This window comes from Anomalospiza imberbis, chromosome 5, assembly GCF_031753505.1.
Source record: "Anomalospiza imberbis isolate Cuckoo-Finch-1a 21T00152 chromosome 5, ASM3175350v1, whole genome shotgun sequence".
In the NCBI taxonomy this organism is placed as follows: domain Eukaryota; kingdom Metazoa; phylum Chordata; class Aves; order Passeriformes; family Viduidae; genus Anomalospiza; species Anomalospiza imberbis.
In genome coordinates, this window is record NC_089685.1 from 67,829,574 (window position 1) to 67,851,970 (window position 22,397).

Sequence of the window (22,397 nt, forward strand, 5' to 3'; positions counted from 1 at the left end):
CCCGGGGGAATCCACGGGCGGCTCCCGCGGTGCGGCTCGGCCGCTGGAAACTACCGCTCCCATGGTGCCCCGCGCGCGGCGGGAGCGGCCACCTCGCCTCGGCGGTGGGGGGAGGGGACGATGCGCGTCGGGCGGGGCGTGGCCGGCGGCGCGGCCCCTCCTCCCCCCCGGACCGTGTGTCGGTTCGGGCTCCCGCCGTCGCCATTTAGCGCCGAGGCGTCGCCGGGCGGCCGCGCTCGGTCCTGCCCGCCGGGCGCCACCCGGACTCGGCTCGGCGGCGGCCCCGGGGAGCGGCGGCCCCGGGGAGCGGCGGCTGTGGGCCGCGGGCAGCAGGAGCCGTAGCAGGAGGAGAAGAAGAAGAGGGAGGAGGAGGAGGGTTTCCGGCTCCGCGCGAGGCGGCCGCGGCTGTTGGAGAGAGCGCGGCCCGGCCGCGCGGGCGGTGGCTGCGCCTGCCGGGCGGTGGAGAGGCCGCGGCCGCCATGGGCGCTCCGGTGAGGCGGGGCTGAGCCCCCCGGACCCCTTACCCTGCCCCGGGCCTGCCCGGGCCTCTGCCGCTCGAAAGCGGGTGACTGAGCGCGGCGGCTTTCTGGGCGTGCGGGCCTGCGCCCCGCTTCCTCCTCGCGTCCCGGCCCCTTTCCCTCCCCTTCCCGCACCCGGGCCGGCCCCGCTCTCTCTCCATCGCCGGGGGTAACTGCAACCGGCGAGGTACCGGCGTTTCCCCGCTCGGGGGCCCTCCCCGGTGCTCGGGCTTTCCTTTCTCTCGCCGTCCCCCACTCCAACCCAGCGCCCCGTGTCTGCTCCCGGTGCTCCATGTCGGCCCAGCTGCCCTGCTCCCCGCTGCAGGATGGATGCGTACGCTGACCGGGGATCCACCCCGCCGGCCCAGCCTCCCAGCTCCGCCGAGAGGAGCCCTTGGGACCCTCCTCTGTTGCAGCTGCAACGGCAGCCGCGGCCGGGCGCGCTCCCCGCTCAGTGACCGGCCCTTCTCTCGCCTCCCGCCGCCGCCTCGCCACAGCCGCGCTCCCCCGGGGCACCATGTCGGGGGACGCCGCCGGCAGCGGCCCCCCGAGCCCGCGCTTCCTGGTGCCGCCGCCGCCGCCGCCCAAGAACGGTTCCAGCTCGGACAGCTCCGTCGGAGACAAGCTGGGAGCCGCCGAGCACGGAGCCTCCGGCGCCGGTGGAGAGGGCGGTGGACCGGGGAACGGAGGCCGCAGTGAGGAGTACCGGCGCCGCCGCCACACCATGGACAAGGACAGCCGAGGGGCGGCAGCCACTGAGCACCGCTTCTTCCGCCGGAGTGTGATCTGCGACTCCAACGCCACGGCCTTGGAGCTGCCCAGCTTGCAGCCCGCAGCGCCCTCGGCCCCTGTGTCCGGAGGCAGCGCGGCTCCCTCGGTGTTCCCTCCCTCGGGTGCCGGCCGGACCCCTTACGCCCCTGTCAACGTCGCCGAGGCCGACTCGCGGCCGCCGCCGCCCGCCCCGCTCCCCCTGGAAGGACAGGCTGTCGAGGAGCCCCCAGCCGCCAAGGATGCCGCCCCGCTGCTGCCCAAGGAGGAGGAGGAGGGGGACGAGGCAACTGCGCTACCCCCTACCAGTGTCGCTGGCAGCCTGTCAGCTGCCAGCCGGGAATTTGAGGAGCGGAGAACGCAGCAGGAAGACATTGAAGAGCTGGAGACCAAGGCAGTGGGCATCTCCCCGGATGGCCGCTTCCTGAAGTTTGACATCGAGATTGGAAGAGGCTCTTTCAAAACTGTGTATAAAGGACTGGATACTGAAACCACTGTGGAAGTTGCCTGGTGCGAGCTACAGGTAAAATAAATAAATAAAAGAAGGGAATTATCACAGCACAGTCACTCTCCCAGGTGCTAGTCATTGTGCTTAAAGGGGATAAAACCCATCAGCTTGAGATCTGCTTAATTCGGGAGGTACTGCAAGCCTTACCTGAGGCAGTCCTTTGAAAAAAAGGTGCATCCTTTCCATAGAGGCAGTTTGCCTTTTAATTATTTTAAATACTGTGCTCTCTGAAGAGTCTTTTAACTTTATCATCACAAAATGTGCTACAGTTCTGTTTTGTATAGTGTCTTGCATTTTATGCCTCTGAAAGGAGGGTTGTAAAGTCATTTGTGTACAGCTTCAAGGAGGCTGAGGGAAGATGTGTAAGTGAATGTCGACTTCAGCTATCCTTAATGTTTCAGAATTTGTTTAGGTGTTTTTCTTAGGAAAAAAATGTGAAAACATTAATTTCACAGACATTTCATAGGTAGTGGCAGTGGATTCTTGTGGGATAGGTAACTCTAGAATATACACAAGTCATGCAGTGTATCACACCATTTAGTTTTGCAAAGCTTTGTTTTTCATTCCAACTTCCAGGGTTCATATTTGTTAACAGGGAAAGGGAAAGAAATTCTCTTTCCAAAGCTTTATAAAGTGCCCTAAAGTCTAGCCTTTCTAGATGGCTGGTGGATTAAATTGGACTAAGACACTGCTCTTTTATCAAGTTTCTTGACTGAGCAGAGCCAGATTTCTGTAGGAGCCCAGTCTAAGAATGGCAAGAACACCCTTAGTTCCCTGCGAGTCACAGCTTGTGTAACAGAGCAGGTTGCTGTGCAACAACCTGGAAAGAAGTGGGAAGAGCTGGGAGTACCAGGAACAAATACCTGGTGTGCTGGTTTGTTTTCAAAGCCTCAGAGTTAAGTTAAAAGGTTTAGTGTTTGTTTTTTAGTATAGGGTTTTGGTGCAATTCATAGAAGGGCTCATGTAGTACATCTTTATTATTGTTTGTGTTCCCATCCAATTTAGGGCAGACAAGAGCATTGGGTGAAAGTCCCAAAACTCTTTGTAGGGCTTTTAAGCAGTCAGTGGCTCACAAGTGATCGATTGCAGTAACTGCACCAGAACTTTCTCAAAAGCACTTGTATATCGGTTCCAGTCAAGCTGAGGGAATTTATTAAAAGATTTCTTCATTTAAATTCATATTTGCTTCTGGATGGTTGCTCAAGCATTCTACCAGTATCTTGGTTCATTATGTTATTGCCATTATTCTGTGCTTACTAACTGTGTAAGAAAGCTTCCAGTTTTCTCTGTGACCCTTCAGCGTGCCCTGCAAGCTAGCAACATACTTGCTGTGGTGGCCTGTTTCAGCATTGATTTTAAATTAAAAGTAAAATACTCAAGTGTTGGGCTCTGCTGAAGCTTTACTTGTGCAATTTGAATCGTGAGGAGATTAATAACCTGTCAAAATTATAAGACTTTTATTTGAAATTTTAATCTTTTCAATTTTTGAGTTTTGTGACTTTAATCTCTGAAGACTGTTTTAATCTTCACACTTACTGGTCAGAAACTAATGTCATCTTGGCATCAGTTGCTTTTCACTAATGTTGCCTCTTGAAGTGTCTTAATGATCATCTGTACCATGTGGACAAACTGTCTGAAGAAACACCACTTTTGAAGGAATTTATTAAAGAAACTCATTTTTAAAGGGCATATTGCTGGGCTTTCAATTTGTTGCTGGATTTCATGGGTAGTATTGAAATTGGCAAGTTGCAAAAAGCTTGAATGAAAATATTTGCAAGGGGGAAATACTTGATGTGTTGCTCAGAGGGGAACTGCATTGCAGGAGTTCCTTGTGGGTTAAGTTAAGCTCGATTCCAGAGGCTGTGTTTTTCCTCTCAGGAGACAGTACGAAATGACAAGTTTAAAACAGCTTTTTAAAATGTACATTTTATAGCTGTTAGAAGTATTTGCTGAAAGAGCTAGACTCTACAGCTAGTAGAATATTCTAAGATGAAATCCCATTTTATTGTTTGTGACTAGAAAGAAAAGGAGGAACTTGGTATTTATTGGGATGGTGGGTATATTGTCTTATATAGGAAAATTGTTGACAAGTTGATATTTGTTATGTGTGATTTGTACCAGAATGAAATCTGCATTCACAAAGATGGACTGAAACTTAGATGTTACTCTTTTTCCAGGATGCCATGGTTTGAGGATTGTTGAGCCTTCAAAGCATAATTATTTTATTAGGGAAATATGAATTATTTTTTTCATGCTGTGTTACAGTAACCTTAACTAACTGATGGTTACTTTTAATTATCTTGAAATAATGTTCCTCAGCAATAGCAGTTTTTCTCAGGCATCTGAGGTGTCCCACCTCCTCAGAGTCTTCTAAACATCACTATTGAAGATTTTGTGTTGGTGTCTGGCAGAATGACTTTTTAATTCTGAATAATGCAACTATGCCTAATTTTTTTGTATGTGCTCTGTAGCAATGAAGATCAAAACCTGACTATGACTATACTTCCTTTCAAAGGAAGTTTAGGTGCTGTTTATGAAATGCAGCTTGTGTTTCCAAGTTAGTGAAACTGTGGAGGATATTGCTCATGTCCTCAAGGCTCATGAATTGCCTTGTAATTGAATTGCCCCTTCTGCTTGATAAATTGAACTGTGCAGGAAGTAGAAGGGGGAAGAGCTGAAATTCACTGGGTGACCTACTGGTGTTCTTAGTATCTCCAGGAAGCCAAGGTCCTGGCTCTTTATGTTTTCTGGATCTGTGAGTCAGTTTTGTTGAATCCTACAAAAACTTAACACAAAGTGTGGCTGGTGGACTATCCTAGTTTACTTTGTGACTTGTCCCTTTGAAGCAAATTGTTACTGAACCTACTTTAAAATACTGTGTGTGGGTGTTCAAATGTGAAATACCTGCCCTGCTGCGAATGTAGTGGAGCTGTGAAGAGCTCAGCAGCTACTGCTTCGTGCCAGCGCTCAGCTTCAGTTGCTGCAAGGAAATTGTTAGTGTAGTGTTGGCCTTCAAATACTTTTATTCCCCTTGTATGTATTCATCTCAGCTCTAGTTATTCTGAATCAAGTGTGCCTCCTACTGTTGTCATTAGCACATCTCATAAATTCACTAAAGTAGTAGTTAGGGTTACTAATTAAAGGGTTTTTAAGTAGGTAGACGTTGACAAAAGTGATCTTTGTAAATTGTGTTTGAGCAGTGAGTTTGTCTCCTCTGTACAGTTCAGGTAATGTTGTGGCTAAAATATGATGCTTTAAGTTTGCAAAGTAATACTCATATGCCAGAAGTAGCAAGTCACATTACTGGCTGCAAAAGCCAGATCTTAGTGCTGTTTTGTCATCCCTCTGAGTCCCTGTGTTAGTTTTAAATCAGGACTGTCATTTAATTGCTGATTTACAGAACAGTGCAGATTAGTACAGTCACTTGCCGGACTGCAAAATCTTCTATCTAGAATTATTGCTCTGGGTTATTCAAATTAGTAACTTTTCAAATAGGGATGTGCTTGATGATGTGGAGGTAACTTGGGCTCTTTTGAACTGTGTATTTGTGAGGCATTTGAAGACTTACCTTTCATTTGGGCAGTGTGTTCTCTTAAAGGAGGCATTATCTATGAACTGTTATTATGAAGGTATTTGCATTGGTTGGTAATGTGCTCCTGGTAAATGGTGTGCACTGGAGAGCAGCACTGTGTCTGCTGGGAGCTCCTGTCCCTTGTGTTCTCTGACAGAAAGGGTGGCTGGGCAGTCAGCACCCACAGTTCACGAGTGAACCTTCTTGCTGATGTGTTGTTTTGCCACTCTTACTCTGGCTTCAGTGCCGTGTCAGGTTGTTCTGCATAACGCGTGAGCTGCTGAAGGATTAGAAAGGAACTGGAGGGCTCTCCCTAAGCAACACCATTTCCAGAGGTAAGAAATGAGTTGGACAGGTGAAAGTGGTGCACAAAGTTTGTTGTACTCATTACTGTTTGAGGGAAAGCTGACTGTGAATTTGGTTACCTTCAGTTATAAATCATCTGAGTAATAAATTGGTGTAGGTTACATGTGTGCAGTTCTCTAGCAGATGTCTAGCTACAAACCAAGTGTGTATTGTACAAACACTCCAGCTCACAAATGGATTTTTCTTACATAGGAAATAGCAATGAAAAACTAGCTGGAACAAGCATAATGCCAGAACTGGATGTGAACCATGAGATTCTATAGTGCACTCAGGTGAAAATGATAATGCAAGTGACACTTTGTAGCAGGAAACGGCGAGGTACTAAATAATATTTCCATCTGTCAGAGTTTTTCTGAGTCTAACAATGTTAACTTAAAACTCACAGTGCAGGAAGTAGATTGGATGTGATGTATAGCTCCACTTTTAGTGACACTTCAGATTTAATGATGCCTATCTTTATCTCATAGTCTTAAAGCTATATTTAATGGTGATTTTTAGGTCAGCAGACAGCAATGGAATGCAGTTTCTGTACTTTGGAGTATAGACTCCACTGCAGACTTATTATGACAAATATCAGCTTGCTGAAGTCAATGTATAATTCTTAAAATTCTCTATTCTTTCTGGACTGGCAGAGCTGAGAATGTTTCAGAAGTTGCACATTAGAGTCTGGAAACCAAAAAAGGTCTTGTATCACATAACTGTGGCATCCTGTAGGTTTTTTTTTTTTTTTTTGTTTTTGGTTTTTTTTTTTCCTTTTTAAAAAGCTGGTTGCATATTGCTCACTAGGAGTCCTGACTGCAGAGATGCTGGCTCTGATGCACAATCATGTAGCTACATTAAAGCAAAATGGAAAACCAGATCTAGACCTTTCTGCAGTAAGAGGAAGCTGAGAAGTGTGGACCTGGAATTTGTCTCTCAAGCACTGTTGGAAAACGATTGCATTCTGTTAGTACTGGAGAAACAGTCAATATCCTGAAACAAATATGCATTCTTTGAAAGCTCTGACTGTGATTTAATTCTGATTATTTTAAAACACATTTTCTAAAACTTACTGGAAGATCAAGTCTAATGCAGTATGTTGGCTCCTGTGCCTACCCTGTACCTCACATCAGTATTTATAATGCTTTACTAGTTTGTGAGCAGAGTTATGTTGCTGCAGCAGCAGTGTGCCTCCTGTTTGGGACTGCTTCTGGGCCAGCTGTGTCATTGTCACAAACGTACATTAATCAAGGTATGTGACAATCTGTCAACACCATGCTGTCCTTATTATCTCTTCTGCTTTCAGCTCTACAAATTGTGAAATACTGAAAGTAAAATGTGTAAAGCTGTAAGTATACAATGGGCTTATGGCACTTTCAGGATGCTGGATTTACAAGTGTGCATATGCAAGGAACTTGAAATTTTGTGCAGTAAAGTCTAAATTTTTGCTGGTTTTCTATGTCATAGGGCAGAACAAATTACTGGTATTTAGGGTCTTCAAATCTCTGATGTGAAATCTTCTCCTTTAGCTAAAGATGAAAACCCAGCCATATTCTTGAATGTTTGTGCTGTAATTGATACAATTGACAGCTTGATAAATGACCTGGGAAAGGAGCCAGGCTAATTACCTGCAGAAGTATAAACAGTGGTCAGGCTCCCTCAGACTTCACAAAAGTGACCCTGAAAGAGAGAAGGGAGCTTTTGAAGTACATTCTGGAGCTGCAGCTGTTTGCAGACCTCTACTTAAGAAAATAATCTTACCTCAAAGGGGTGTCACTTTTGGAGATGGCTGTGGTTCAATTTGTAACTGTCTGGTTGTGAGGTAATAAATATAATCGGATAAGTACATTCTGAAAATGCAGCATTTCTTATGGAAATAAACAGGCTTTTATTTGTCAGTTTGTGTGGGTTTGAGAGGTGCAGAATTAAATCTCTTAAATGAGATTTGTTTTGGGCTGTTATGGTTTAAAACACTTAGCTTCATAACAAAACTTTTGAGGGCTGAGGAAAAGTACCAGATCTATAATCTTTCTTTGTAAGGGAAAAAAAACCCCACCTGATAAAAGCTCCCTGGAGATATCCTATATAGAATCCTTTGAGAGCTGTCAAGCAGAGTAATAAATAAAACAAGCAGTAATAGATCTGTGGTAGTCTCCATGGATGCAGTGCACAGTACAGTGCAGTTTTCAATACCTTTTGGTTAGCAACATCCCTCTGGGCCACATGTTCTTTTTCTTATTTTGTCTTTGGTTTTGTTTCATGCAGCAGCTTGTTAAACATCACAGCTCTGACTGACACCCAGGTTCTCCATGCTGCATGTGACAAAGCTGGTGCTAAGCAGTGGCACTCTTGATGCTTCCTGTCACGCATTTCCTCTAAAGATTACCAACCTCTTTTTGAGACTACTAATTGGTTCTTTCAAATAGTGGTTGAATTGGAATAAAAGTTGAGTGTTTTTCTGTTTAGTTTGTCAGTCTACATAATAGATGTAACATTTAAGTTAAAAGAAAGAAAACAAATACCATGTAAATTTGCAGTGCTCCTGCAGCTGGGCATAGGACTTTCTCTTGACTTAGCATGTGCTTGTGGGTTTTGTTGGTGGTGGTGTTAATTTTTAATAACAGATGGTAGGAAGTTTCTGGTTTTGACTCTTGAAACTTCAGATAGTGATACTGTGGCTTTAACTAGATCATGATGTGTGTGCACCACACTTGGAAAAACACTCTTCCAGTACACTTGGAACAGTTTCTATTCTAAATAGCAGGATTTGTCATGCTGAAAATTGATTTCTTGGACTAGTTAAAGGCTTTTATCTAATATGAACCATCTGCATATCTTTTAAAATCTGTTATTTAAATTCTTGTCCAAATGAACAAGACTGTTTTTATGGCTTCATAAGTATTTTTGTGGAAGCTGCTAACATTCCCTAGGACTGTCTTGTAGGTCATTTTGAGAATCATTTAGGCTGTGTATTGGACCTTAAACAGTGTTAGAATGTTTTTGATCTAGACACTATGGCTATCCTTCTTTCTACTCTATTTCTAGTTTCCTCAGCATATTTACAAATTGTCATACAGCACTTCTCAATGTGTGATTTTAGTTCCCCTCATTCCCTCTGGGAGAGCTGGAGGAAATAGAGGGGTGATGAGGATGGAATCTCTGCCTCACTTGAGGTCATACTAAGGAGCTTGCTCATGTCTTGTCTTGTGGGTCCAACTTGCAGAATACCCCTTAACTCCATGCTGCAGAGGATAAACTTTGTGTTAATAATGTTTTGTGCTATGCTGTCCTCTTAACCCAAAGGATCCATGCAGCAAGTTCATCACAGGTATTGGCAAATCTTTTCTTCTAAAAAGTCAGAATAAAGTGATGGGTGGAATGCAGTGACCAAAATTCAGATTCAGTTCTTAGGCATACTTCTGAACTTCATCCCACTTGTCATTTTCACTTGGTGATGGCAGGTACATTGCACATATCCAGATTATTCTGAAGTGCTTCAAGATTTGCTTGGGGAATTCCAAGCAGCACTGCGTTACTTTGCCTGGCTCAGAAATAATTTAGCGTGTTCTCAGGTGATTTTTTTGACAAAGGAAATGGCAGCCTGATAAAAATTGGACTGTTAGTGTTATGTTGTTATATCAAAGCCTTCCAGAGGCTTTGTGAGTATTAATATGCATCTAAAGCAGTAAGCAGTTTCTACAAGGATAGCTCATTCTGAATCACGCAGAGACAAACTGCTAGATTTGAATTTTCCATTTTAGGTCTAAGCAGAATCTTTGGGAATACTATCTATACACTTAGACTCTAGAAGTCCTTTAGAAAGGATGTTGTATACTTGATGGCCTTGTAACTAAAATATTTATGAGCTTTCAAAGTGATGTGTCAACGACACCAGAATAAATGTGTTTAAATGTAGGTGATACCATTTTTTTTCATGATCTCTGTGCCTCAGAACATGGTTCTGAAGTCACCTGGTTAATCTATTGGGAATCTATGGGCAGCAGTTCTCTGGAGTTCTCAGGACAAGATCACTGTGGTGCATTTCAGGTCTTCTAATTTTGCAAGTGGTTAGCAGGGCTCCATAGATGTTACCAGTATGATTAAAACAAAGAGGAAGCTTTGGAGATTCCAGTAGCATCCACATCACAAATTGTGTTTGGAGCCATAGCCCAGAGTGGTTCTGATCCTGGTGCCTTTGTTAGACAAGCAGGCACTGATAGAACCTTTCAATAGGTCCCTGTTGAGCTGCTCTCCTCCTGCTTTAGGAAGACAGCAGACAGTGTGGGAAATAAGCTTTGTTAGACCTCTTATATGAGGTAGGAGTTATATTGTTTCGATTTAGCTGTTTTGGATCATCCCTTTCATCTGCATGTTTCAGCCATTTCTAGTTTCGTTGCATCAGAAGTTGAAGATAGTGGGTTCTGATAGCAGGTTTGGGGCTGGTGGCAGAAAGCAGAAAGGTCAAGATGGAAAAACCCAATTATGCCATTGTGAGTTTAATTTCACCGTTTAGAAGAATGTGAAAAGAACGGGAATACCAGTCTTTTTATATGTAACTGAGGAAAATCTGAAACAGCTTTGCTAAGTGAAATATAGTAGCAAGCTGATACCAACAGCCATGTGCATTTTGTCTGCTTTTGGCCAGTTAATGTAGTCTTGTGATAGTTTAAACTACCCAGCTGATAGGGTTACCCAGCTTTCCTTGGATGTTTTCCTTGCTTAGGAGGACTGTGACTTGCTTCTCCTATGCTGATTGCTGGTGGCAAGTTTGTGAGCCCAGTCTGAATGTATTTTGACTGCTTCTATCCTGGGATAGACTGATGACATGTAAACAATAACCCCCAAATATTACTATTAAAAGCTTCAGCAATCCAGACTGATTATCTTAAGGATCTGGAAATCTATTTGAATTTTTGTAATATGCATCTGTTAATGGCAATTTCTGAGCCGCTAGCAGGTTTTGCTTAAATGTTGCAAAATGTTACTATGTCTGTTTTCAAATCTGCCTCTTTTAAATGAGACTTCTAACAAATATTTTCCAACATAGAACTGTTTTTGGTTTGTCTTGGTCTTAATTCAGCTGCTTATGGTATGCTTTCATTTGGAAAATGTAGGTTATCGATGTAAAAATGCAAGATGTTAAGTTAATGTGATTTGTTATAGCTAATTTGAACTCAGTCTATGCATCTTCCTTAAATTAAAAATGCCATTATGAGGCTAAACCTGATGTAGAGAGTTCCTGAAGCAGTCCATTCAGACAAATATCCTACTGTAAGAAATACTGTCTGAGAAGTGATTGATTTTTTTTTTTTTTATTTTTTTTTTTAATATTGCCCCTTCTAGATGTAGACAAGTAGAGATTGACAGTATGTAGAATGGCCTTTGAGGGCAGGCTTTTTATTTGCATTTGTCATAATCTGGGGCTTAGTCAGTCACTTGGTTTGCCAGGAAGAGTATGCTAAAAAGGGAGAAACAACAGAAGTGTATGATACAAAAATAAGACTTGAAGTTTAGTTTTACAATTACTTTTTTTCTTCCTGTGGCTTTCTCTACTTCCTTTATGTGCAGCTTGAGCTTCTTTCTGCAGACTCAAAAGCAGAAATGAATTTAGGTTTTTCATGCCAGGAGAGGTGGTGGTGAATTACACAGGGTGCTTGAATTTGAAATGTTTTGCCTCTTGATGGCAACTGTGAGCCAGTTAAGGTATGATTTCTTCTGCTGATCTCTTTATACAAGCCTGAACATAGCTGAGAGGCTCAGTATTTACCCTCAGGAACAAAAAAGAAAAAAAAGTGAAGAGCCTCAAGGTTGCTGCTAAAGACTTAAATGCTGTAGCACCACAGGGTATTGTGTGTGTTCCATACTTGAAGATTGGTCACAAATTGTCTTTCATACTCAGGTTTCCTTTCAGCATTTCAGTGCAACTGAATGTGACTAACTGTGTATGATAACACTTCAGATAGGAAAAATACCCAATTGCCTTGATTTTTATCTTGGGACTGTGGTTCACAAAAAGTGATGTTCTTCCTCCCATCCAGTATGGAATCTTTTTTCTGAAAGTTTGGCGAATCGCAGAAAACCTAGCCAAACTGAAGTTTGATTTATTTGTGTTGGAGAGTCTGAAATCTGTTTTTATTGTTGACTTAAGTGGGTTTTTTTACCAACAAACTTTGGGAGTTAAATAGCATTTACAAGACAAAGGCGAGGAACAGCAAAAAAACCTTGTTTCTTAGGATGTACATGACATTTCAAAGTTTTAGGAGCAGGCAAGTTTAAAACTATGAATTGATTCTGAGAGTTCCTATTGCTATGAATGGTTAGTTCATGAAGGTATTACTTTAATACTTGTACTGAAGTTTGTGGATTTCTTGCCTGCTTTTTGCCAAAATGCTTCCCTTTATAATCTTAGATTAGTAATCTCTTATTGAGTAAGCTACCTACTGTGGATATACATCAGTTTGTGTTTTCTTTGCAGATTAAATATTTGTGTAGCTTTCATGAACAGATAAAAGCATTTTATGGGTGCATTCAGGCTTTGAGCTCCATAAACCCAGCAGCCTGTAAGGCTGAGCGTTTTGTTGCTATTTGCTGTGGATTTTTTAGTATTTTGTAGTAGATTGTGAATGTGCACATTTTGTCTTTGAAAAGCTTTGTGACCATAATTTAAGTGTTTGAAAGAATTTTTTTTTTAAACTGGAGAGGCAGTTATCCCAAACCAGCATCTGTGGCCTAGTTGGTGGGTAGATGACTAACTGCTCTGGAAGGTCTTCTGGATCAGTTTTCTAAGACATGTAGTTGAATTGGTCTGAAGTGTGGAGTTGAACAAGCATGAGAAAAACTTTATAGTCTTGCTGCTCCAATTGTAGAGATTTTGTGAAAATTCCCAATGTACCCAAGCTATAAATGGTTTCTGCTTGCTAAACCTGTACTGTAAAAATCTGTTATTTGTTGGCTTCTGGGAGAAGGCATCCTTGGATTCTAAACCATATGAGTGATTGGGTTACGAATTAGAAATGGATGATGAACTGATTTGGAATACAGGAAAACTAACAGTAGTGTGAACAGTGATTATGTCAAATGGTGAAGGAAAGAAATGGTTCAGTTTTGTGAAGAAAGCTTAAGTAGCTTTAGATTAGGTTGGGCTAACCAAAGGAAGTAAGCCAGGATCAGCTGTGCTAAAGCAGCTGGCTGTACTTTCAACATCAGCAAAATAATTCCCAAAATTCTTTTGTGGAAGGCTCTGTCATTTACTATTACTGCAGATTGCTGGTTTTTGTTCTGGATTGTTCAGCTGAAGGTTTGCTTTGCTGCAGTTCTGCAGTGGTTTGACCTCTGTCAGAAAACAGTTGTGGCTTCTAATGTGGCAGCTTATAAAATAATACCAAATTTCTGAAGTATGCTTATGATGTGTGGTTGTGCTGTTGTAGCATGTCCAAAATTGTGTATTGCTCAACTTCTGGTCTTGATAACTTTTTGCAACACACGACACACGGTTTGAGTAACTGTAGAATTTGAAGGAGCGCAACTACGTTAAATACAGAGCTGATAACTACCAGGTAGTGACACAACTGATAAGTCTTAACTAAGTCGTTGTGGATGACTGCAGTTAAAAAGCAGCAGGCTGTGAATGTAGCGATGTTTTATGTAGAATTTGTCGCTTAAGAGGGATATGAAATCTGAGGAAGTTGGCACTGGAATTTAGAATGGAAAGAATGAGTTGGTTGATGATGTAGAGAGCTATTTTCCACTTTCCCTTTGCCTTCTGTCCTTATCTTCTCTGGCAATAATATTCAGGGAAATGGTATCTTTTGTTTCTCTTGTTCCTGTGTGGGAATGGTAATTGTTCTTGCTTTTTACCTGTTCAGGAAATATCCTCATTTCTCCCTCCTCCAACAAAACAGTGTATCAGTCATTGCCAATGTCATTTTTTGCTTTATTTTCTAACCTTGGCCTTCCTGAATCCTCCCATGGTCCCAATATAAGCCATCTGGCAAAACAAGGATTTTATTTTCTCCCCCTGCTCCCTCTTGCACTCTGGAATGAAGCAGATTTTGTTATCTGTGTTCAGCTACCCTATGTAAAAGCAAGTTTAAAAACCGCATCTAAGCTTTGACTCCTGTAACTGCCTCATCCAAACTTAGATTTTCCAGCTGGTAAGTCAATTTTATCCATGGAAATGTGCTTACTATTCTCTTGGGAATTTGCTTTATACTCTTGACTTCTCCCTTCCCCCTTCTCAAGCCAAATTTCTTTCCAGGAAGGGGGAAAAATCCATGGACTAGATTGAGCTTCAGCTGAATAGGGTGTCTCATTTCAGATACACTTTCTGCAGCTACTCAAATGAGCAAAACATAAGTGACAGCTGAGTTGTCTGTTTGTCATGGGTCAAGGGCAGTCCAGCTCAGCAGTTTCCCTTTCCTCTTCCCCAAGTTTTTTTGGAAGCAGTAGTGATTTGCCATTTTATATAGTCATCCTCTTGTCATAAAGACCAGATGGAAATACATCAGTTGTTTCATGTATAACTATTCAGTCCAACAGCTGTTAGTCTATCAGGAGTCACTGGGATCATAAGTTGGTGACCAAATTGTTTGTTTAGAGGGCCATGAGCATTACTCTAACTTGAAATAAAGCTGTCCCATGAAAATGTTAGAAATAGTCCAAGGCCCAATTAAAGAAGAAAGGATGAAGGTGAACCATTTAAATGTGAAATCCTTTTTTTCAGGTGAAATTAAATTTTTTTTCTAGAGTGTTACAGATGTCTTCCTAGGCTGAAACATGAAAATGTTTCATCCAGTGATCCTGCATTCTACTGACAGTGTTTCTAAAGTATCTAAAGGATCGTTCTGAATTCTGAGTCTCCTTTGCTTTTGTAGTTTTACTAGGTAAGAACATTTATCCAGAATATCACCGCTGGTCGATAATCCTCAGTCTGTGTTTCAATACTTATTTCTGGCAAAAAAACCTGAAGCACCTATGTGATTCTGGCTAGTAGTGAATTGAGTGTAATGAAAGTTGTAGTAAATCTACTTGACACAAATTATTAAGGAGGTTAACTTGATTTTGCAGGTTGCAGAGGGTTTTTTCTGCAAATACGGCCATTTGTTCCAATAATATTGAGAAAGGGAGGGGTGGGGAAGTTTGCCAATGGCCATTGGCGATTTGGTTACAAAATGTCATGTGTTGCATGGGCTGCTGAGCATAATGTGAAACAAAGTACTATTAAAAAATGTTGAGTGCTAAGTCCATGACTGAAAAAACACTTTAGTGGGAGAATGGGCATGGCTGTTAACTTAAAATAGCTTCTCTGCAGTAAACTTATGTAAAGCAAGATTGTAGTTCTTTACTAATGCAGACTGCATAGGACTGAAACTGAATTAGAAAGGAAACAAAAATTTGCAGTAACTACAGACTGTTGAAAACCATAAACAAATGGAGAAATTCACCATGATTTAGTGAAACCACCTGTTTCTCAAACCTTGAGAGGAATTGTGCCTATTGCTCTGAAAAGCCTTCTTGTTCAAAGGGGCAGCTAAGACATTTTTCATGTCTGTGCTTTTAGACAACAGAACAATAAATGCAATTGACCACACTGCTAGTTCCTAGTCTCTGCAGGGCTTCAAGAAATAACCCCTTGAAACAACCCACCCAAAAAAAAAAAAACCCAAAAAAAAAAAAAAAAAAAAAAAAAACACCCCAAAAAAACCAAAAAAAAAAACCACCACTGTCTGGTTAAGTTGCTGCAGAGATCTCACTTGTGCTTCCCAGTGCATTGTGTTTCAGAAATGCTTTCCAGCTTGAATTCATTAATGCAGTGCCTCTGCCATAGAAGCCCATGCAGCCACTCTAAACAAGTGATTGCAGCTCTACAGATTTGGGGAGTTTAGTGGGAGTTAGGGAGGCTGAACCTATGCTGGAGTCTTTTAATGTGGATTTTGTGGACTGTGAAGTGCATGCCTTCTTCAGTGGAAAACTCCTCTTGTGTTTGAATCCATGCAGTTGGCCTAGGTGCCGGGAAGAGAGAGCGTGCTTTCCTTTGACATATTGGTGGTGTTTGTGGAGATACATACACCTTTTAAAAGGTGTGGGCTTTTTCTTTGAAATCATGAGGGACTTCAGTTTTCCCTGTTCCCTGACTTTCTATTAAATAACTTGTCTGGGATAGTTCATATTCTGATAAATGTTGGTGTTTTTTCAGCTGTATATTGGCATGTGATCTCTTGCTTTGGTGACAGCAAACTAGGAAGTCTTTTATCTGGAACCTCATGTGGGTGGTTATTTTGTACTTTTTTGTCAGGTTTACAGTTTGAGAATCTGGGAGTCATCAGTGTGTGCTCTCAAAAGCAGCAAGTACAGCAGTTGGCCTGGCTGTGTTTTGTGGGGTTTGAACAGTCTGTCACACGTACTGGGATAGCAAAATATCTTGAGCCCTGACTGATGACTTGTGTCAAGCAGAGATCAAAGGTCGTGGTGCTGTGCACTTTGGCACATCCTGGGACACATTCATCAAAGATAAGAGGGGTTGACTGTCTAATTGTGGAAACAGTGCTGAATTAATTTCCCTTTTTATCAGTTTAGTTTCACTTTATTGTAGGCATCTGTGGCTGTTGCACTGTTAGATTTTTAGTTTTTCCTGAATGGTGGTAGTACAGAGATTGCTTATGTCCAACCACATGGCCCACATTAGCCCAGAGTAACCAATAGGACTGTGACTGGTGATGGTATAACTTGGAGACTCCAAATAATCACACTTTGGTGTTGGTTGTAGTTTCTTGTTTGTTTGTTTTTATCATTTTCCTATTGAAATCCTTGTAATGAGTTTTGTTTTTGTCTATGTTCCTAGCGATTCCTGCTGTAGCGTCGATGGAAAAAAAGTTTGATTGGATGAGGAATCTTGGTTTATCTGCTTTGTAACCCTGTTTCTAATTCAGTGTCTGACTAGCACTAATGATATTGTGTAAGTTAACTATAGGGAACCAGCTGATTATTCCATGACAGTATGCCAGCTTCCCTGAAAAAAGGGATGCAGGGGAAACTTAAGGACAGAAGAAGGCTTCCCACTGCAGCCACTTTCCATAGTTATTACTGATTTGGGACAACATTAACCTGTTATGCCTTATAGGCTGTGGACATTAAGTGTGGTTTTTCTTTGATTCTGAGGGTCAAGAAGATGTGTTGTCAAGTTTCCTACCTTGCTGTTTCCTCTTGTCTTCTCCTAAGCAATGAACTTATCTTTCTGGATCACTTGTGGATCCAGTTTGGGTATTGCAGCTGTGGAGCTTTGGATAGAAAACACCTTCTGGAGTTACTAAAGGAATTACAGAACTTAACATGCTGTGTTGGGAGTGTTGGGCTTTAGAAAAGGCAAACTAAGTGCATCAATAGTTTTCTGTTTTCACTCAGAAAAGGCTCTGCAAGTGAAGCAATAGTTGCTAGTAGGTCTTTTCAGTAACTTAATTCTAAAAGCATTAGAGGGGTGTGCTCTCATGCTGAGTAACTGGAAATCCAAGCATTGGATGCAGTGAAATGAAGCTGCCAAAAGGAAGTTGTTCTGGGGACTTTCTTGGGTGAAGTGATATGAGGAGACATCTTGCTTACTTTGCAGCCCCTCTGTGTGCTGTCAAAAATTCTGCTACAGCAATTTAATATTTGAATGTTCAGTCTGAGACTTGGTGACGATGCCTAAAATGTTGGTTAAAATTATTGATGAGCTCCATATGACTGAATTTCTTTGCATTACCACCCATCAGTTGGCATAATGTGTCAGCTGATACTCACTTTACTTCTTCTGAAAGTATGAAAATGAGCACTTGTCTTTCATGTTCATTCTGCAGCTCTGTAATGCTCTGTAATTTTACAAGCTGTCTTTGGAAGAAGTGTGTTGGTAATGCTCTATAATTACATAGTGGTCATCTGCTTTTAAATTCTTTATTGGTACACATGGGACTAATACATTTCAGCATCACTTGGGCAGCACCACTTCAGATTGAGTGCTGTCACAAGAGCCTGTTCTCAGTTACCCAGCTGGTGTGTGCCTTCACTACCTGGGCTGCAAATTTTCAAGCCAAATGTGTGTCTTGATCGTAATTGTTTAAGAAGCTTCAGCCAAGCTGTTACAGGTGCTTCAGAGAAAAATGCTTGCTTTATTGCATCTACTGCACCTTTTTATACTTGAGAGCTGTGAAGCAGGGACCTAAAAGCAGTGTTGAGAGAGGTGTGTTTTCTCTAAGCTGAGGAAATATTTCCGAGTAGAGTTTTCAGATCAAAAAGCTTTGAAAGAAGTGACATTTTCTAGATTAGACTTACTTGGAAACAACCTTTTGTTAAACTCTGAAGACTTGATCCATGTTCTAGTCTGTGAATAATCTGTGTCACCATCTGTACGATGCTGTATGAAGCAATTTGTTGAATTTACTCAATGTGTTGGCTTTGTTTCACAAATATATAATTGCCTTTTGTACAGGATGTGGCAGTCAAACCCTCAGGATGGGAAATGCAGGGTACAAAGCTGTACAATGTAATTCAGTTCACTTCTTTGTGTTGAAACTGTTTAAGCTAGGAAGTTTTCATATCCTCAGAAATGGCTTGCTTCATCATGTTGTAAGTTTCTCTGGAGAAATAGGAATTGAAGTTTTCAAGCAGAAAATCTTTTGTGGAACAGCAGCCTCTCTATTTATACAAGCAGCAGACTTTGCAGCTGTTAATCTCAGTAGTCAGATATGGAGAAGCAGCTTTGGTACCAATGTGTTGTAATTTGTCTGAAGGAAGCATCTGTAAAAATACACTGCTCAAATTACTTTAGCTGTAATCAATTCAGATCTTGAAAGATGAATTTTGTGTTATTTTAAAAGCAAATGCCCTAGTCAAAATGTCTGCTTTTCTATGAGCTTTGAGGGGGAAAAATGGTTTAGAAAGAATGGAATATATAACTTTGGTTTTTACCAGATTTGGTAAAAATCCTTTTTTTATTCTTTTTTGTCCAATGTATTCTAAAATGTAGAATTTTGTATATTTATAGTTTGTTCTTTTAAATACCTTTTGGATTTTTCACATCAGGCTGGACTCTTGATGTTCAGGGTTTAAGTAAAACAGCTACCAGGAAAGAGTGTTGTTACACAGATGGCTGAGTTAGAGAATTGTTTGTGGTGTGTTATTTTTGTTCCCTTTTTTATGCTAGAAGTCATGATTGTACAGAAGGAGGGGAAGATAAAGTCCAAAGAAATGTATATAAATGAAACAACTGCAAAAACTCTATTAACAAGCTGAACATAACTATAATCAGAGTAGTACTTGACTGTTTTTAGTTTTGTTTTAGTATTTAGTGTCTAAAATGTTGGATGGGAATTCCTTTTTAATTAGCTCAGAGCCTGGTCTGTGCTATGTCTAATGTTGTTTGCCTTTCCTGGGAAGTGAAAACTTGAAATCGTGTTCTGGAAGGAAGGAGTGGCAAGAGGGCATAATAGGAAAAGGCAGTTATCCCCTGGATTGCCTCAGTATTGTTGTCTTCAATTTTAAAGATGAAATTCTGGGTATAACTCTGATAATTTTGGTATGAAGCTACAATCTCTTCTACGATCTTAAGATTTCACTGTGTTCTTACAATACCATCCCATTCCACTGCCTGTCATGGAAAAGCATCCTGTTTGCACAAGCCTGATGATTGCCAGTAGATCTCTTGTGAAATCCTTATTTAGGCACAAGCATACTGAAGTCGTTGAGATAAGAAGAGTTCATAGTGGCATAAATTTCTGTTTCCACCTCACATACTCACATGTGTGACTAATTCTGAAATGGAGTCATTTGCACTGAGTCAGCAGTTCAGTGTGGTGAATGTGCTCAAGCTATCTCAGTTTGGTCTGTGTTGAGCATGAATTTGCTCTGCAGACAGAGCCAAACCAAATGGCTGTGGGAACTTTCAGCAGAAGGTGCCTAGAGTATGGACCAGGTCTCTCTGAGAGAGTGTGCTTTGAAATAGGAAATTACAAGAAAGATGTGTGAGATCCAATGTGTGTTGGAAGCATAGGAGAGATTAAAATAGCATCAAAACCCTCTCAGCCTCTGTAGCCGGAGTGCTCAGGGCAAGAGCAGGCAAGGGAGGGGAACTGCAGTTCTTTGCAGTGCAGTCTGGATTTTATTACTTGCAAAGTGAAATCACAAGGGGGAATGTCTGCTTCTGATGGACAGATATGTTGCAACTCATTCTGAAAATGCCTGTTCATAAATTTTTCAGCCTGCTTTGAAGATAGGACTGTAACTCTGAGACTGTGATTCATCTATCCAGCTCCTGCTTATTGGATTGTCTGTTGGTTTTGTCCTTTCACATTTCAACTGAAGATGGTGCTGTTAATTATAAGTTTTGGGTTTTAACACTCGCTGCTCTGTACTGTAATATTAATTTGCTGCCCACTGAAGCCACTTTCCAATAATTCTGAGGTGCTGCAATTACAGGTGCTTCCATTTGGCCCTCACTTTTAGTAAGCAATTATAGAACAAGGATTAAAGTCCTTGTCTCTTCCCTCTGTTTCCTTTGAAATAATTCAGTTCCAGGGGCCCAGACTAAGAAACAAAATATAAACAAAAACCCCTGTGGTAATAGCAAGAACATTATCTTAGAAATGTTCTTAAGTTTTTGAGGATTTTAAAACTACTTAATGACACTTCCACCTTTCGAGCCCCTACGAGAAGAGGTCTTAGAATTCAGTTCTCAAGAGATTTTCACACAGCTGTCGCTCCAAAGTACTATGATCTGTGTGTGGATCATAGCCATTCTGTGGAAAAATCATTTTGTATTGCAGTGATGGGGTCTTCAGGAGGAAACAATTACAAAGCTACCTGATAGTCTTTAAAAGGAATTGGTGAGGTTTTCATCAATGTCTCTAATAATAAGCATTCAAGCCTTAGAATTTTTTTGCAAAGTTTGTTTTGGCTCTAGGATTGTTTTTGACTTAATGGAAGAAAATGCTGGAGTAGTAACAGAACTGCAAAAGAATTAGTTCACAGGTGCTTTCAGTCTGCTGCTTGTGTGGACTTGTCCTGCCTCTTCTCACATCCTGCTTGCTGGTAGTTGGGCAGGAGGTTCTTATTCTGAAAATGAATATGGCTGCTCTGTTAGACATCTGTTCAGAGGTCTGTGTCCTGTCTCTCCCTGTGAAAAAGGGGGCTTATGTTGTTCTCTCAAGACTGGGGGCTGACTCCTTCTAGCAAGAGCAAGCCTGTGTACTTGTTAAAGTACTATTTAGTGGATTTCAGGCTAAAACCAGCTTCAAGTGTCAGTTATCTTTATGATACTGTCTTTAGCTTAATTAAAATGGTTTTACTGGGATGTTGTTTGAGGTTGTGTGGCAGGGCAAGGAATTTAAATTAAACAGAAATATGGAATATCTTAAATCTACTTACCCATTCTTATCTCCACAGAAATGTACTTGTTGCCAGTGAAAGAAGGGATGCAGTACCAGAGCAGCTTTTGTGACAAACTGCTTTCCTTTGAATTCCAGCTTCCATAGCTTTTTTGTGTGTGCATACTAGCTGAACACATTGAGTATGTTTCAGTCAGAGACATTCTGCTAAAAATGTTTTCAGATAACCTTTTTGGCTAAGGGAACTTGTTCAATGTTAAACATGATCAATAGTTGGTAGTTTTTGTATATGATGTACAGAATATTAGATAATTTCACTGTAGGGATACATTATTTGAATGTTTTGAATGCTTTTTGGTGGTTTTTTGGATAAAGTGCTTTAGTTCACAATTAAACTGAATTTTGAACTGTATGTAGAATTCTTCAGTAGGACAAAGTAGGAGGCAAATTGAAAACAAAGAAGCCTGTTTACAGGTTGTGATGACCTATTTAAGGCAGGCCCCTTGGACCATAGCATGCACAGGCATTATAGTTTGTCTTCAAGAAATTCCTTCCAGTGTTCCTGTTCAAACAATTGAAATGAAGTGGCACCAGACCAAGGACAGACAGTATGTGACTAAAGCACAATGTAATGAGAAACAGACTTTTTGGAAAAGCTGTAGCATTTTGAATAGCTGATTCATAGATAACGTGTTGAGTATCTGAGGCCTTCTAGGTCATGGTTGGTCTTCTGGCAGAGTGGGATATTCCCAGTAGTATTCTTTGGAAAAAATGCTTGGATTAATACAGCATAGCCTTGCCAGTGGGAGTACTATGTATGTAGTTCCCAAATTCCAAGGGAAAAGATGTCTTAACTGTTCATCTTAAACTTCATCTAGTGCTTTTTTTTTTAGCTGTGTGTTTTGTCTCCCTTTCAAGATTACTCTTTTGATACTTTGATCTCACCTATTTGACAATGCTGAATTTTAGTTGCTAATGGCTTTTCTTGCCGGTCAATCCAACGCTTCAAGGGTTTGTGTGGATTTGTTTTTCTTTCCCTTTCATCCTCTGTAAAAATAGTACTTCTGTGTCCAAGTTGTGCATGTTATTACTTTGATTTAGAATACAGCAAAACCCTGGCTATTTTTATGTGTTGTATCCTGTATTTCATTAGATAATAGGAGCTGAGTGGTCCCTTCAACTGCATTTCAATTACACCATGTTTTCTCTTATATTTTAATGTATTTTAAAATAGTTCAGGATTGAATTGCAAAGCCAGTTAAGCTTCTGGATGGCAGAGTATGCTTCATCATGCCAGTTTTCTTGGTTGTTCGTCCTACCACTGTCCACTGTTT

General features: G+C 41.3%; 1 protein-coding gene across 11 annotated transcripts in view; it reads left to right on the forward strand.

Annotated features, from left to right (window-relative positions):
* The first annotated feature begins 189 nt into the window (after positions 1–189).
* The window catches only part of WNK1 (WNK lysine deficient protein kinase 1), a 99,860-nt gene continuing 77,652 nt past the window's right edge, over positions 190–22,397 (forward strand). For 4 of the 11 annotated variants that reach the window (XM_068191744.1, XM_068191746.1, XM_068191745.1 and 1 more), the window contains exon 1: positions 194–1,809. In XM_068191744.1, coding sequence (XP_068047845.1) covers positions 1,036–1,809 — 774 coding nt within the window. In that variant the 5' untranslated portion in view covers positions 194–1,035. Of the gene's footprint in view, positions 1,810–22,397 lie in introns of all 11 variants that reach the window. The other 7 variants (XM_068191749.1, XM_068191752.1, XM_068191751.1 and 4 more) reach the window with 5 other exon arrangements.